The 14,858-nt window shown below is 41.3% G+C and overlaps 1 protein-coding gene across 1 annotated transcript in view; it reads left to right on the plus strand.

The window, feature by feature from the left end:
* Positions 1–14,858, plus strand: part of MYRFL (myelin regulatory factor like) — a 66,565-nt gene that overhangs the window by 27,812 nt on the left and 23,895 nt on the right. The window contains exons 11-13 of the mRNA XM_044996683.1: positions 3,615–3,815; positions 4,173–4,281; positions 7,578–7,687. Coding sequence (XP_044852618.1) covers positions 3,615–3,815; positions 4,173–4,281; positions 7,578–7,687 — 420 coding nt within the window. The remainder of the gene's footprint in view (positions 1–3,614; positions 3,816–4,172; positions 4,282–7,577; positions 7,688–14,858) is intronic.

A 14,858-nucleotide genomic window follows, 5' to 3' on the forward strand; every position in this document is an offset into this window, starting at 1 on the left:
CAAGTTAGGATAGAACCCACAGAACATGCGTAATTGTGTTGATTCTGCAGGGTTAAAAGGAGGGAAAAACAGTGAACTTTTATTTTCTCATTGTATTAAAATACATTTGACTCTGAATACACGAAAGGAATAGATATGCTAAATAGAAGCTATTTTTTTATAATTACCATTGGACTGCACTTTAAAAGGAAAAGTTCATGTTCTCTTTTGTAGAAATATTGAGAATTAAATAAGATGAAAGAGAACTGACGTAGAGCTGAAAAAATAATAGATTTTGCAGTTCACTGTCAATGCCAACAAAACAAAAATTGGTTTTGGTTGAACTGGAAATGATTTATTTTTTAAGTTTTGATGAATTAAAAAAAATTCTGGTTGAACAAAACATTTTGTTTTGATTTGGAGCATTTGTAAACATTTTTACAAATTTTAAAATAAAATTAAAGGTAATTTCAGACAGAAAAATGGAATCATTTCATTTATAAAAAAAAAAAAGTCAAAGTGAAACATTTGATTTTTCCTCCATTTTTTTTCCAAAATGGACAACTTAGCAAAATCAATGTGAATTCACTAAATGTTTGTTTCACTGAATCTGCATTTTTCACTGAAAAAAAGTTTTCACTGAAAGATTACACCCAGGTCTAATTACATGTGCCACTGACCTATTATGAGAAACATTTCATACTTTTTCTTTTTAATTACATACCTACTTCTTATATAGTGCTTTTCATCAGTAGATCTCAGAGCTGTAGAAATGAGATCATATACACAGCTATTATAGTTTTGTAGTATTTTTGCTGTGTGATACATGTACTTCATAACAATTTAATAGTTTGTAATAACTAGGCCTAGGTCCTCCCGTTCCCCCTTTAGGGGTGTGTGTGGGGGTGGGGGGGGCATAATTGCTGGAGTCTGTTCATTTTTGTTATAAATATTTTTTTTAATTGCCCAGGTGTTGTGAGCTTGGGCTGGGTGCTTGTTTGTAGGTGGTTGTAGTATACATTTCTATAAATCAACTAATGAGTTCTATACTACTGTATCTCTCCTGCAGCCTCAGTTTTCAGTTCCCTGCTCCCATGAATAACTCCAGTGCCTGCCTCTGTTACTGCTCATAGTTTTTCCAAGCAGTAGCAGCATGAAACTCATCTGAGTCTTGGCAGTTTTTCTGCTGCACAGATTATTTTGAATAGCAGCAGTAAAACTGACCCGTTCTATAATTTCGCTTTGCTGCTGCTTGGTAAAGCAGAGCTGTTGGAGCTGTCTGTTCACAGATTCAGGAAGACAACTTCTTTTTTGCATCCAATTCACATTTGGATCATTATCTTACAAACCATAAGGGCTAGTATCTTAATTTTTGCTTTAAATGAAAGCTTATGTTCTGCAGAAGTTCATGGTTTGGGCTCCCACACCCACCAGGGGAAGCATATCAGATGGCACTAGTGAGTGAGAGTAGATTTTTTTTTTTTTTTTTTAGCCTTTGTGCCTATGGTGCCAGTCAAATAAATAAATGACTGAATGGACAAAAGTAGAGGACTGAGAATCTAAACAGTGGCAATATCAGTAAAAGGGACTATATCAGTGTTCTGGTCTGATATGTTTGGAATGGAAGGCAGGGTCATGTATATAAAGACATCGCTTACTGCAGTGTGGTGGGAAAAGCATACACTCTGGTCCTCCATACTGCAGAATTAAAGATTAAAGAACTACAAACTGAGTAGTGGTTAACAGGCACATCAAATCATGCTCTAATTGTGACAGTTAGAAGTGCACAATTCTCTGTATCACAGATGGTGTAGCCTTGCGAAAACACAAGGCCTTATAAATGAGTGCTGAGTTTTTGGCACATTGGTATTTTGGCACAAAGAATCCTGTGGCACCTTATAGACTAACAGACGTTTTGCAGCATGAGCTTTCGTGGGTGAATACCCACTTCTTCGGATGCAAGTGGTGGAAATTTCCTGGGGCAGGTATATATAAGCAAGCAAGAAGCAAGCTAGAGATAACGAGGTTAGATCAATCAGGGTGGATGAGGCCCTGTTCTAGGAGTTGAGGTGTGAAAACCAAGGGAGGAGAAACTGGTTCTGTAATTGGCAAGCCATTTCACACCTCAACTGCTAGAACAGGGCCTCATCCACCCTGATTGATCTAACCTCGTTATCTCTAGCTTGCTTCTTGCTTGCTTATATATACCTGCCCCAGGAAATTTCCACCACTTGCATCCGAAGAAGTGGGTATTCACCCACGAAAGCTCATGCTGCAAAACGTCTGTTAGTCTATAAGGTGCCACAGGATTCTTTGATGCTTATTTAGGAGTCCCTCATTGAAAATGCCAGCTGACTTAACTTATGAGTGCAAAAGTTATATGTATTACAGATGGTGACTTCTCCAGGAACTGCTGTTTTTAAACCTTGCATGTCTCCGGACCTATGCAAATATGTTTGAATATGATGGAAATTTCCATGTATCAGTTGATAAATGAAAGTGGAATTCATCTAGTAGCTTTGATTTGTTGCAATTGCTGTTACAAAGTCAATTTATCTATGTCCACTTTAGTCAGCAATGTTATTACCCATAAAAAAAAGTTAAGCCGTTAGAAAATCTCATTGTTCTATTATTTTCCTGAGGCATCTTAATAAGGCATAGGTTGTTTAAAGCACATAGGGGTCTTGGATTCAATACATTGCTTAATTTTGTTTGTTTGTTTGTTTCTGGAAACACCCACAAGATGCTAAGTGCTTTTCAGACATAAAAGAAGACCGAGTCTCGGTCACAAAGAGCTTATATTCTAAAAGACACAAGCGGGCAAAGGGAAGAGGAAATTGGTACAATGTTGTTGTTAAAGTAGCACTTCAGAGCCCTAGTCCTGGACCTGGACCCCATTGTGCTGGATGCTGGACAAATACAGAACAAAAAGATAGTCCTTGACCCCAACCAGCTCACAATAAAGAAGTAGTAATCGGCCACTTCAAATAATATAGTTGTGGGATAGTTTTGTAAATATAAAAGTTATTCCTAGGTACACAATGTGGGCAACAATGTACCTTCGGTCTGATTTACAGTCCAGAGTGTGTGCATGTTGGGAATGCAGTATGCATGAATTCAAGCCCAAACCCACCTCTTATCTGTTCAGCATGGACCTTGGACAAAAAAGGAGAGTTTCTGAAAATGGGTAAAAAAAAGAAGATAAATCTGTATGTTCAATGGGTTTCTTTAGGGAATGGGGAATCTTTCGAGTCAGACGTGTTAAAATCTGCCTTTCTTTCTCTTGTCCAGTGTCCAGTCCTTTGTGAGCTAGTAGGCCAGAAGACAGTTTGTTGGCAAATCAGAAATGATTCTGAGGTCTGATCACAAACCTAGTTACTTGAAATGCTTTGAAGTTGACCATCTTCCTTAACATTATAGTAAAATATAATACAAGAAAAGGCTTTGCGGGCACTGAAAATGTTCTAGGTGGGAAACATTTCTTTAGAGGTTATCCATTCTGATGTGTCAAAGAAGTTCAAAAATGTAGTTTAAATGTGGAAGATTTGTATGGCATTTCATATTCCTTTGGTAAATTGGATAAAGCAATAGTAAATCCGTGCTACTGTGTCTTTGACTGTAACGCATTTTTTCAGGCATCTAACCCTGGGCAGTTTGAGAATGACAGTGATGTGTTGTGGCAGCGAGGACATGTTCCAGAGACCATAGTCTGTCATGGTCGAGTAGGAATTAACACAGATGCACCAGATGAAGCACTGGTTGTCTGTGGAAATGTGAAAGTGATGGGGACAGTCATGCATCCATCTGACAGGCGAGCAAAACAGAATATCCAGGAGGTGAGTGCTGTGGAGCTTTTAAGGCATTTACGTTTACACCACAGTGCATGTATGAATTATCATTCTGACACACATGAAGTAGATTCTGTTATCTTAGACACGTCGGAATGTTGGCCTTAGGAAAATGAATGCATTGCTGTGCGTTGTGGAGCCATCCTCTTTGAACTTGGATGAGGATGTGTGTCTGTAAATGAAGTGGTTTGATTGAAATGTAACTGGGAATACAAGTAAAAATAACAGCTGGTTAATGATGAATTGGGAGATGTCAGATGGCAGCTGTGTCATGCTAGTTATACCTTTGAGGTGACTCTGATCCTTAATATTGGAACATGTGAAACCTGGTCTTTGTGCAATTAGGTTGACCCAACTGAGCAGCTGAGAAGAATAGCTCAAATGAGGTTGGTTGAGTATGACTACAAGCCTGAATTTGCATCTGTAATGGGAATAAACAGTACCCACGAAACAGGTATTCAATCAATTTTCCTTCTGTTCTAGTGTCTGTCATTTTATATTTGTATGTTGTATCATAATGATTAATTCCCTGGTATTTCAACCTCATTTTTAGGATCCTAAGGCCTCTTGCAGTGTTTTTCTTTTAAAACTGATGCGTATGAGAGTATGTGGGTATCTGATTATGTGTGTATATGTCTCCATTTTAGTAGGTGCAGTCAGCTGACATTGTCCATGCTTGGTCTCAGTCCAAAAAGGATGCATCTTTTTAAAAGTTTTAGCCAAATTGTTTCCACCATTTTTTGTATATTTGAGCATTTAAAACATAAATCCATATGATTATTTACCTGTATTACCATGGTACCAAGGAGCCCTCATCATAGACCAGGATCTCGTTGTGCTACATGCTGCCATACACATGTGGGCTGAAAATTTGCGCTTAAAACAAAACAAAAATGTCTATTGAGTCTATTGAGATTTGGCTTCTTTTGTAAATCTTGTGGAGATCTAAGGTCCAAGACAGGTTGAATACCTTCATGTCTCTTTTCCTTTGTCTATAAGTGATAAGTAACAGTCAGCATGGATTTGTGAAGAACAAATCATGTCAAATCAACCTGTGGATGGAGTGATGGGCGGGGAGGGGGAAGTGGTAGATGTAGTATATCTTGACTTTAGTAAGGCTTTTGATATTGACCTGCATGACCTTCTTATAAACAAACTAGCGAAATACAACCTAGACGGAGCTACTGTAAGGTAGGTGCATAACTGGTTGGAAAACCATTACATAAGAACATAAAAACGGCCATTCTGGGTCAGACCAAAGGTCCATCTAGCCCAGTATCCTGTCTTCCTACAGTGGCCAATGCCAGGTGCCCCAGAGGGAATGAACAGAAGAGGAAATCATCAAATGATCCATCCCCTTCACCCACTCCCAGCTTCTGGCAAAGTTTGCAGATGTTACCAACCTAGGAGGGGTTGCAAGTGGTTTGGGAGGATATGATTAAAATTCAAAATAGGGTGAAATTCAGTAAGGACAAATGCAAAGTACTCCACATAGGAAGGAGGAATCAGTTGCACACATACAAAATGGGAAATGACTGCCTAGGAAGGAGTGGATCACAAGCTAAATATGAATCAACAATGTAACACTGTTGTGCAAAAAAAAAAAAAAGAGGAAACATAATTCTGGGAAGTATCAGCAGGGGTATTGTAAGCAAGACATAAGAAGTAATTCTGCTCTACTCTGCACTGATTAGGGCTTAACTGGAGTATTGTGTCCAGTTCTGAGCACCACATTTCAGGAAAGATGTGGACAAATTGGAGACAGTCCAGAGAAGAGCGACAAAAATGATTAAAGGTCTAGAAGACATGACCTATGAGGGAAGATTGGAAAAACTGGGTTTATTTAGTCTGGAGAAGGGAAGACTAAGGGGGGACATGACAACAATTTTCAGGTACATAAAAGGTTGTTACAAGGAGGAGGAAGAAAATGTTTTCTCCTTAACCTCTGAGGATAGGACAAGCAATGGGCTTAAATTGCAGCAATGGCGGTTTAGGTTGGGCAAGGAAAAACTTCCTGTCAGGATGGTTAAACATTGGAATAAATTGTCTAGAGAGATTGTGGAATCTCTGTCAGTGGAGATTTTTAAGAGCAGGTTAGACAAACACTTGTCAGGGATGGTCTAGATAATACTTTGTCCTGCCATGAATGCAGGGAACTGGACTAGATGACCTCTCGAGGTCCCTTCCAGTCCTATGGTTCTATGATCTGACTACTTCTTGGTTATTTTTTCTTTAGTATTTGTAATTGTTTTGCTATTCCTTTCCTCTTCTTTTCCATGTTTTCTTCTCCCTTCTTCCTCAATGTTCACTTTGAATCCATAGCTTATATTTTTACCTCTGTAACCTCTGTGTTTGCTGTTCCTTCTTTCCCATCCACTATGTCCATCTGCTTCTCTCCACTTCCCACACTATATGGAACCAAATGGGAAGAGAAATGTTTCACATCACTGTCTTCTCCCTGCCCTTTACATGCTCTTCAACTTAGGTGTAGCAAATAACAAATTGCAAAGAGCAGATAACTTGTAATTATTATTTGTATTGCAGGAGCACATGCAGACCTCAGACAGAATCAGGACCCATTGTGCCTAGGGACTGTCCAAAACATATAGTAAATTACAGCCTCCTGCTCCAAATGGCTTGCAAATCTAAATAACAAGAAAGAAACAAGTTGAAGGAGAAGGAGCTTCCTCATAGCCAGAAGGGTGTTACCTATTACTCCTTCTCATAATACAAGAACAAGAAGATAGTCAATGAATTGGAAGGGCAGCAAATCTACATGATCATCTGGGGGCAATGAGTTCCATAGGCTACTGTAAAGGCCAAGAATTTGGGAATTTTATAAACAATTAGACATTTATATGGACAACTAGAACATTACATTGGATGAGATTAAAAATTAAGGATAAAAGCTCTCTTGTTTCAGGGAATAAGACAGTCTCTAACTAAAGGGGAGGTTAGAAGAAAGGTTATTCCAAAATTGTCAGTTCTGGGGTTTCTTCCCCTTAAGCATCTGATTATGGCCAATGTCAGAAACACAGGAAATTGGGCTAGGGACCCAGCTGGTCTGTCCTATAGAGCAAATTCTATATTTCTAATTGAGCCATCCAGTAAATAATATATATTGGTAGAAGCAGATAGTAGTTCTAGATAAGAGAGTGTGTGGTTTAGAATGGTGAAGACTAAAATAATAAAAACCTGTAACTAGAGCTGTTTGAAAATTTTCTGAGGGAATGTTTCTCCATCAGAAAACGCTATATTGTCAAAATTGAAACATTTTGTAGAAACATGCTTAGATATGGGAAAAACAAGCAAACCAGAATGAAGTATTCTTATCAAGATTATTTTTCTTTCAATTTTTAATTTTATATTTAGGTAATATAAAATACAGAGTCAAAACTGGAATAGAACATTTAGATTTTATCAAATGTTTTGATTGACCTATAATAAGAACAATAATAATTAACATATTTTGAATTTTGGTTCTCAGGAAATTTGTTTTGTTCCATTTTGGAATGGAAAAAAAATTAAAATAGCAGAATCTCCTACAAAAAGGAAAATCTGGTTTCTGCACAGTTCAACTTGTAGGTTTTAGGATAGACACATTACGGAGAATACAAATTACAATCTGACAGTAACAAAGAGTCCTGTGGCACTTTATAGACTAACAGATGTAGTGGAGCATAAGCTTTCGTGCAATCTGAGAGTAAATTATGTTTTTTTTAACACTAGTTTTCATTATTTTGCAAACAGGAATAATAGCCCAGGAGGTGAAAGAGCTTTTACCGACAGCTGTAAAAGAAGTTGGAGATATTACCTGTGAAAATGGAGAAAAAGTAGAGAATTTCCTCATGGTTGATAAGGTACATTATTGGTTTACTGCCATTCATTTATACAGTGCTATGGTACTGGACATGAAACAAAGACTTTAAGACAAGCATTTGCTAATGAATTTTTTCAAAAATGCAAAGTGCTTTTTTGCCCAGAATCAGCCACATAAATTTTGGCATTCAACTACTTTGCTTTTTTTTCCTTTGGGGAAAGGAAGCTCTGCTCTTGAACCATATTTTATTTTATTAGTCCAGCTGTAGGACTTGGTGAAGATCCTGGCTGTCTAGTAAATCAGGTTCAGTTTAATTTTTGGCTGATCAGCAAAAATCAATTTCCTTTTACTTAATAATTTGATAATGTGCTGCAGAAACATTTTTAAGGGTCTTGAGGCAAAATGCATTAAAAAGAAAATTACAATTAAAGCAAGTTGCAAGTAAATCATCTGGATTCTTTAAATACCTGTCTGTGTTAGTCACTGGTGGTCTCCGGTGTCTGATTCAAAATTGCTGCCTTCAGTTCTCATTAAGGAGTCATGTGAAGAAGTCTATGTGGACAGTAAGGGCCTGATCCTGCATGATGTTGCACGCTTGCGGACCCCTGCCCCCATGTGGAGCCCCATTGAAGTCAGTGGGGTTCAACATAGGTGCAGGAGTCTGCCCACATGGAGCTAATATTCAGGCCAGAACCTAATATGCTCCTGCCTGTCAGGGAAATCTTAGTCAGCTAAGAGAGTGAAATCTCATCACACTAACTTGATCACTACTTATTAAGGCTCAAAAATAAGTAAGAAACTTCAGCTGGGCCACATATTTTGTTTTTTGTCAAGATGCAAATGTCAGTCTTTCAAATTTGAATTGATCTCCCCCCATAGGTATTTGACTAAGTTTTTTCTAATTAATTGAAATCTCAATATAATAGTATGTTAATTGAGAGATACTTAAAATGAAGTGTTGCCATGTAATATTTGGATAGAGATGTCTTAAGATTGGCTGGTCTAGCTCTACTAGTATCACAACAAAAGTCTTTTGCATCAGAAAGTTTGGATTCATTTAATGGTACCTAAGAAGAATTAAGCACTTGTGGTATTTTACTTCACAAACTGGTAACTTTCTTATTCTAATTCTGTTGCTTTACACAAAATGTAAAAGCTAATTCTGTGTGTGGTGTGTGAAATTTCTCTCTTAGACTATGATCATAACTTCAAAATCCTACAATATGAAATGTGTGTGGTACACAGAGAAATTAACATGCTTTAATGATGAAGATAATGCTGTTAGGTTTGTACTAGATAGTGTCCTGCTATATTCTGATTTGTTGTGTTTCATAAATGTGTAGTCATAAGCTGAATGTTGAATAGTCACAGAACAGTCACCCTTAGAAATCAGTGTAATCTCTCACAGCCTCTAGAGTGACAATATCAAAAAGCAGATCTTACTGTAGAAGGTGCTTATGTTATCATAGATAAAGATTACAGATTTGTTCGCATAAACCTGGGATTTGAGCAAAATTTGATTTAACAGGAAAAATTCTGCCAAAGTGAAATGAAAATTAGTAGGGGGAAGAGAACACTTATACATATTGGTTGTAGTAATATTTGGTCTGAACGACAGCATGGCTATTATCCCATATTCATTGTTAAGTATGTCATTTCAATTTTTTGTTCTATATTTTACCGAAACCTCAGATTGTGTGTATGGAATCCTACCTACCATTAATCAAACCCACCCAGCTCATATGAAAGATCCATCAGGATTATGAAATATTCAGTATTACACTTCACCTATATCAGGTTTTAGAGTAGCAGCCGTGTTAGTCTGTATCCGCAAAAAGAACAGGAGTACTTGTGGCACCTTAGAGACTAACAAATTTGAGCATAATTGGTTAGTCTCTAAGGTGCCACAAGTACTCCTGTTCTTTTTGCGGATACAGACTAACACAGCTGCTACTATAAGGAGAGTGATCAGTTAAGGTGAGCTATTATCAGCAGGAGAGAAAAAGAACCATTTGTAGTGGTAATGAAAATGGCCCATTTCCAGCAATTGACAAGAAGATGTGAGGAATTGGGGGAGGGGGGGGAAATAAGCATGGGGAAATAGTTTTATTTTGTTTCGCCTATTTATATATCATATTAAGAAATGAGTTTACAAAGACAAACTTGAAAACAAGCTCTTCTTGCCTATGCTGTGGTACATATAAATGAAGCATGTGTCAAACTCTTGTGATAGTGGTACCTGTATGCTCTTTACCTATATTCATGAATAGTGCTGGGCAAAATTGTTTGTCTAAAACAGTTTTTCAGTGAAAAATGTGGATTCAGTGACACTGAAACATTTAGCAAACTTGTGTCATGAGCGACTTCAGTTTTCAAAAGGACCATGCAAAGAGGAGACAAGAGGCAGAAAACTCTCTGATTCCTATTAATTGTGGCTTAGAGTTCTTATGTTCCTTCCTCACAGTGGTGATGGAAGCTGTAAGAAGTTTCATTCCTGTCCTTCACTGTGTTTGTGAAGTTCAGGCCAGGCTGGCAAATTCAGACCACTCAATACTCTCCCCTCCGTAACAGGCTAGAGCATGTTCCACTGTTCCATTCCATTTGCCACTTGAAAAGTATTCAATTTATTTTGCAGAATAAGATTGGATCTGAACTAGTTTGCCTGCTTCTGTGGAAGCAACAAGGAGAAGATGGACACACCACCTTCACTGGTGGAGTTTCAACTAGTTTGGTGTTCAGGTGAAGCTGTGGGCTACGACCTCATACCCGGTGAAAACTGGGAGGGGAAGTTCTAGCTTTACTATTGAAATTAATTGTTAATACATTTGCTCTATTAGTTCAAGATGCCAACAACTTGTGAGTGATTGGTTGACCCTTGGTCAAAAGCCATTGTTTAACGTTAGTGACGGCACCAGTCTAACTACTGCCTATATTAAATGTTCCTATTTTAGCAATGTTCATGGCAAGGCAGCTGCATCTTCACCCGGATTTTCTAACTTCCTGGATTCCTCGCCATCTGCTTTACAGCTGTGTCACAGACCTGGCTGGAGGCTCCTTTCCAGCCACCAGCTGGACTCCTGTAAGGGGAATCCACACTTCTGTGTCCCTGAATCCCCAGGTGGTCTGTCTGACCTGAACAGAGTCCAGCCGCCGCCCTAATCTTTGGGTCCCTAGGCACATCTCCAAGTACAGACCTGTAGTCTAACGCTCCCTCCTGAGAGCTGGAATGCTCTGGCAAGCTGCCTAGCCATTCTGGGTGCAGGGCCAACCCTTCAAACTCAGCTGTGCTTGAACACACCCTCTCCCAGATATCCATACCAGGGGTGTGAAGCTTCTGGTTTATAGTTTAACCCTCTTTGGAGAAGTGAAGTAGTTGTGAAGCAGTTAACATGCAGAAATCCCTTGGCCCTGCCTGAATCTCTGCAGTCTTCCCATCTTTAGTTTCTTCCCATCTCTCTGGCCCGGTCTACACTATGAGTTTAGTTTGAATTTAGCAGCGTTAAATCGAATTAACCCTGCACCCGTCCACACAACGAAGCCATTTACTTCGACATAAAGGGCTCTAAAAATCGATTTATGTACTCCTCCCAGACGAGGGGAGTAGCGCCGAAATCGACATTGCCATTTCGAATTAGGGTTAGTGTGGCCACAATTCGATGGTATTGGCCTCCAGGAGTTATCCCACAGTGCACCATTGTGACCGCTCTGGACAGCAATCTGAACTCGGATGCACTGGCCAGATAGACAGGAAAAGCCCCGCGAACTTTTGAATTTCATTTCCTGTTTGCCCAGCGTGGAGAGCATAGGTGACCACACAGAGCTCATCAGCACAGGTAACCATGCAGTCCGAGAATCAAAAAAGAGCTCCAGCATGGACTGTACGGGAGGTACTGGATCTGATCGCTATATGGGGAGAGGATTCCATGCTAGCAGAACTACGTTCCAAAAGATGAAATGCCAAAACATTTGAAAAAATCTCCAAGGGCATGATGGAGAGAGGCCACAATAGGGACTCACTACAGTGCTGCGTGAAAGTTAAGGAGCTCAGGCAAGCCTCCCAGAAAACCAAAGAAGCAAACGGATGGTCCGGGGCAGAGCCGCAGACATGCCACTTCTACGCTGAGCTGCATGCAATTCTAGGGGGGCATGCCGCCACTACCCAACCCCTGACCGTGGATTCCTAGGAGATGGTAATCTCAGCCATGGCTGAGGATTCTAGGGACGGGGAAGATGAGGAGGAAGAGGAGGACGACGATAACGACGAACTTGTGGAGAGCACACAGGACTCTGTTCTCCCCAACAGCCAAGATCTTTTTCTCAGCCTGACTGAAGTACCCTCCGAAGGCATTATCCCAGGCCATGAAGCCATGGAAGGGACCTCTGGTGAGTGTACTTTTGTAAATATAAAACATGGTTTAAAAGCAAGTGTTTTTAATGATTAATTTGCCCTGAGGACTTGGGATGCATTCACAGCCAGTACAGCTACTGGAAAAGTCTGTTAACGTGTCTGGGGATGGAACAGAAATCCTCCAGGGACATCTCCATGAAGCTGTCCTGGAGGTACTCCAAAAGCCTTTCCAGAAGGTTCCTGGGCAGTGCATGGTAGGACACTTGACCACACCATGCTAGTAGCAAGTAATCTGGTCTCCGTGTTTGTCGGCATTCAAGCAACATCCGTTCTTTATCTCACTGTGTTATCCTCAGGAGAGTGATATTGTTCATGGTAACCTGGTTGAAATACGGGAATTTAATTAAGGGGACAGAGGTGGCCATTCCTACTGGGCTGTTTGCCTGGGGCTGAAAAGAAATCCTTCCCTGCAGTTAGCCAAGGGGCGGGGAGCGGAATTGGTGCTGAGCTTTTTGCATTTGGCTAGCAGGGATCTTCTCTGATACCAGCCACGCAGTGTGGGGAGGGATAAAGCGATCACCCCAGAGAATTGGATGGGGGAGGTTAGTTTGGTTTCTGCTGCTGCACGTTAACAGGAAAACCGCAGCACTCAATGGGCTTTGCTTGGTATGTGGGAAAGGAGGGCGCTGCTTTTATGAAGGCTGCAGAAGCCGAAAGACAATGGCTTACCATGGCCACATGCAAGCCGAATTCTGCTGCCCGGACCTGCATCTGTGATCTCTAACACCAAAGCCGCAGGCACTCATTATTAAGATGCAAAATGTGACCTTGTACTGAAATCACATGTGCTATGTAATGTGAATAGTGTTGCTCACCATGAAAGAGTATAAGCATTGTTCTGTAAAATGTATCTTTTTAAATACTTCTCTCCCTTTTTTTCCTGCCTTCCGCAGCTGCAAATTTTTCAAGCCTCTCTCCTCCGTCCTGAAGGCTATCTCAGATAAGGTGGTGGAAAAAAAGGGCGCGAGACGAAATGTTCACTTAAATTATGGAATCGACCCGCAATGAAAGAGCTCATCTGAATGAGTGGAAGGACGCGGTATCAAAGTACAGGAAAGATGCCAGTGAACGTGAGGACATGAGGGACCAACGTGAGGACATGAGGGACCAACATGAGGACAGGAGAGATGCTTGAGATGAGAGGTGGCAGCAGGAAGATCAGAGGAGACATGATGCAACGCTGGGGCTGCTGCATGATCAAACAGACATGCTCCGGCATCTGGTGAAGCTTCAGGAACAGCAGCAGGATCACAGAGTGCCGCTGCAGCCCCTGTATAACTGCGCTCCCACCTCCTCAAGTTCCATAGCCTCCTCACCCAGATGTGTAAGCACGCGGGAGGGAGGCTCTGTGCACCCACCCACTCCACCCCAGTGGATAGCCCAAGCAAAAGGCTGTCATTATTTTGAACTTCTGAAGTGGCCTTTTCCTTCCCTCCTATCCTCCTCCCAAACCCCACCCGGGCCACTTTGTCAGTTCTCTCCCTCTTTTTATAATCAATTAATAAAGAATACATGATTTTTAAACGATAGTGACTTTATTTCCTTAGAAAGCAAGCTGTGATCGAAGGGGGAGGGTGGGTTGCTTACAGGGAATGAGTCAATCAAGGAGGCGGGTTTTCATCAGGCAGAAACAAACACAACAGTCACACCGTATCCTGGCCAGTGATTAAACTGGTTTTCAAAGCTTCTCTGATGTGCACCACTTCCTGGTGTGCTCTTCTAATCGTCCTGGTGTCTGGCTGCGCGTAATCAGTGGCCAGGTGATTTGCCTCAGCCTCCCACCCCGCCATAAAGGTCTCCCCTTTACTCTCACAGAGATTGTGGAGCACACAGCAAGCAGCAATAACAATGGTGATATTGGTTTGGCTGAGGTCTGAGCGAGTCAGTAATGTGTGCCAGCATCCCTTTAAACGTCCAAATGCACATTCTACCACCATTCTGCACTTGGTCAGCCTGTAGTTGAACAGCTCCTGACTACTGTCCAGGCTGCCTGTGTATGGCTTCATGAACCCTGGCTTTAAGGGGTAGGCTGGGTCCCCCAGGATAACTACAGGCATTTCAACATCCCCAACTGTTATTTTCTGGTCTGGGAAGTAAATCCCTTGCTGCAGCCATTTAAACAGATTAGTGTTCCTGAAGACGCGAGCATCATGAACCCTTCCCGGCCATCCCACGTTGTTGTTGGTGAAACGTCCCCTGTGATCCACCAGTGCTTGCAGGACCATTGAAAAGTACCCCTTGCGGTTTATGTACTTGGGTGCCCTAGTGCTCCGGTGCCAAGATAGGGATATGGGTTCCATCTATCGCCCCACCACAGTTAGGGAATCCCACTGCAGCAAAGTCATCCACTATGACCTGCACATTTCCCAGAGTCATTACCTTTGGTAGCAGCAGCTCAGCGATTGCTTTGGCTACTTGCATCACAGCAGCCCCCACAGTAGATTTGCCCACTCCAAATTGATTCCCGACTGACCGGTAGCTGTCTCGCTTTGCAAGCTTCCACAGGGCTATCGCCACTCGCTTCTCAACTGTGAGGGCTGCTCTCATCTTGGTATTCTGGCACTTCGGGGCAGAGGAAAGCAAGTCGCAAAGTTCCATGAAAGTGCCCTTACGCATGTGAAAGTTTCACAGCCACTGGGAATCGTCCCACACCTGCAACACTATGTGGTCCCACCAGTCTGTGCTTGTTTCCCGGGCCCAGAATCGGCGTTCCACGGCTAGAACCTGCCCCATTACCAGCATGATCTCCAAAGCACCGGGGCCCGCGGTTTGAGAGAATTCTGTGTCCATGTCCTCATCACTC

Source organism: Mauremys mutica, chromosome 1, assembly GCF_020497125.1.
Source record: "Mauremys mutica isolate MM-2020 ecotype Southern chromosome 1, ASM2049712v1, whole genome shotgun sequence".
NCBI lineage: Eukaryota > Metazoa > Chordata > Testudines > Geoemydidae > Mauremys > Mauremys mutica.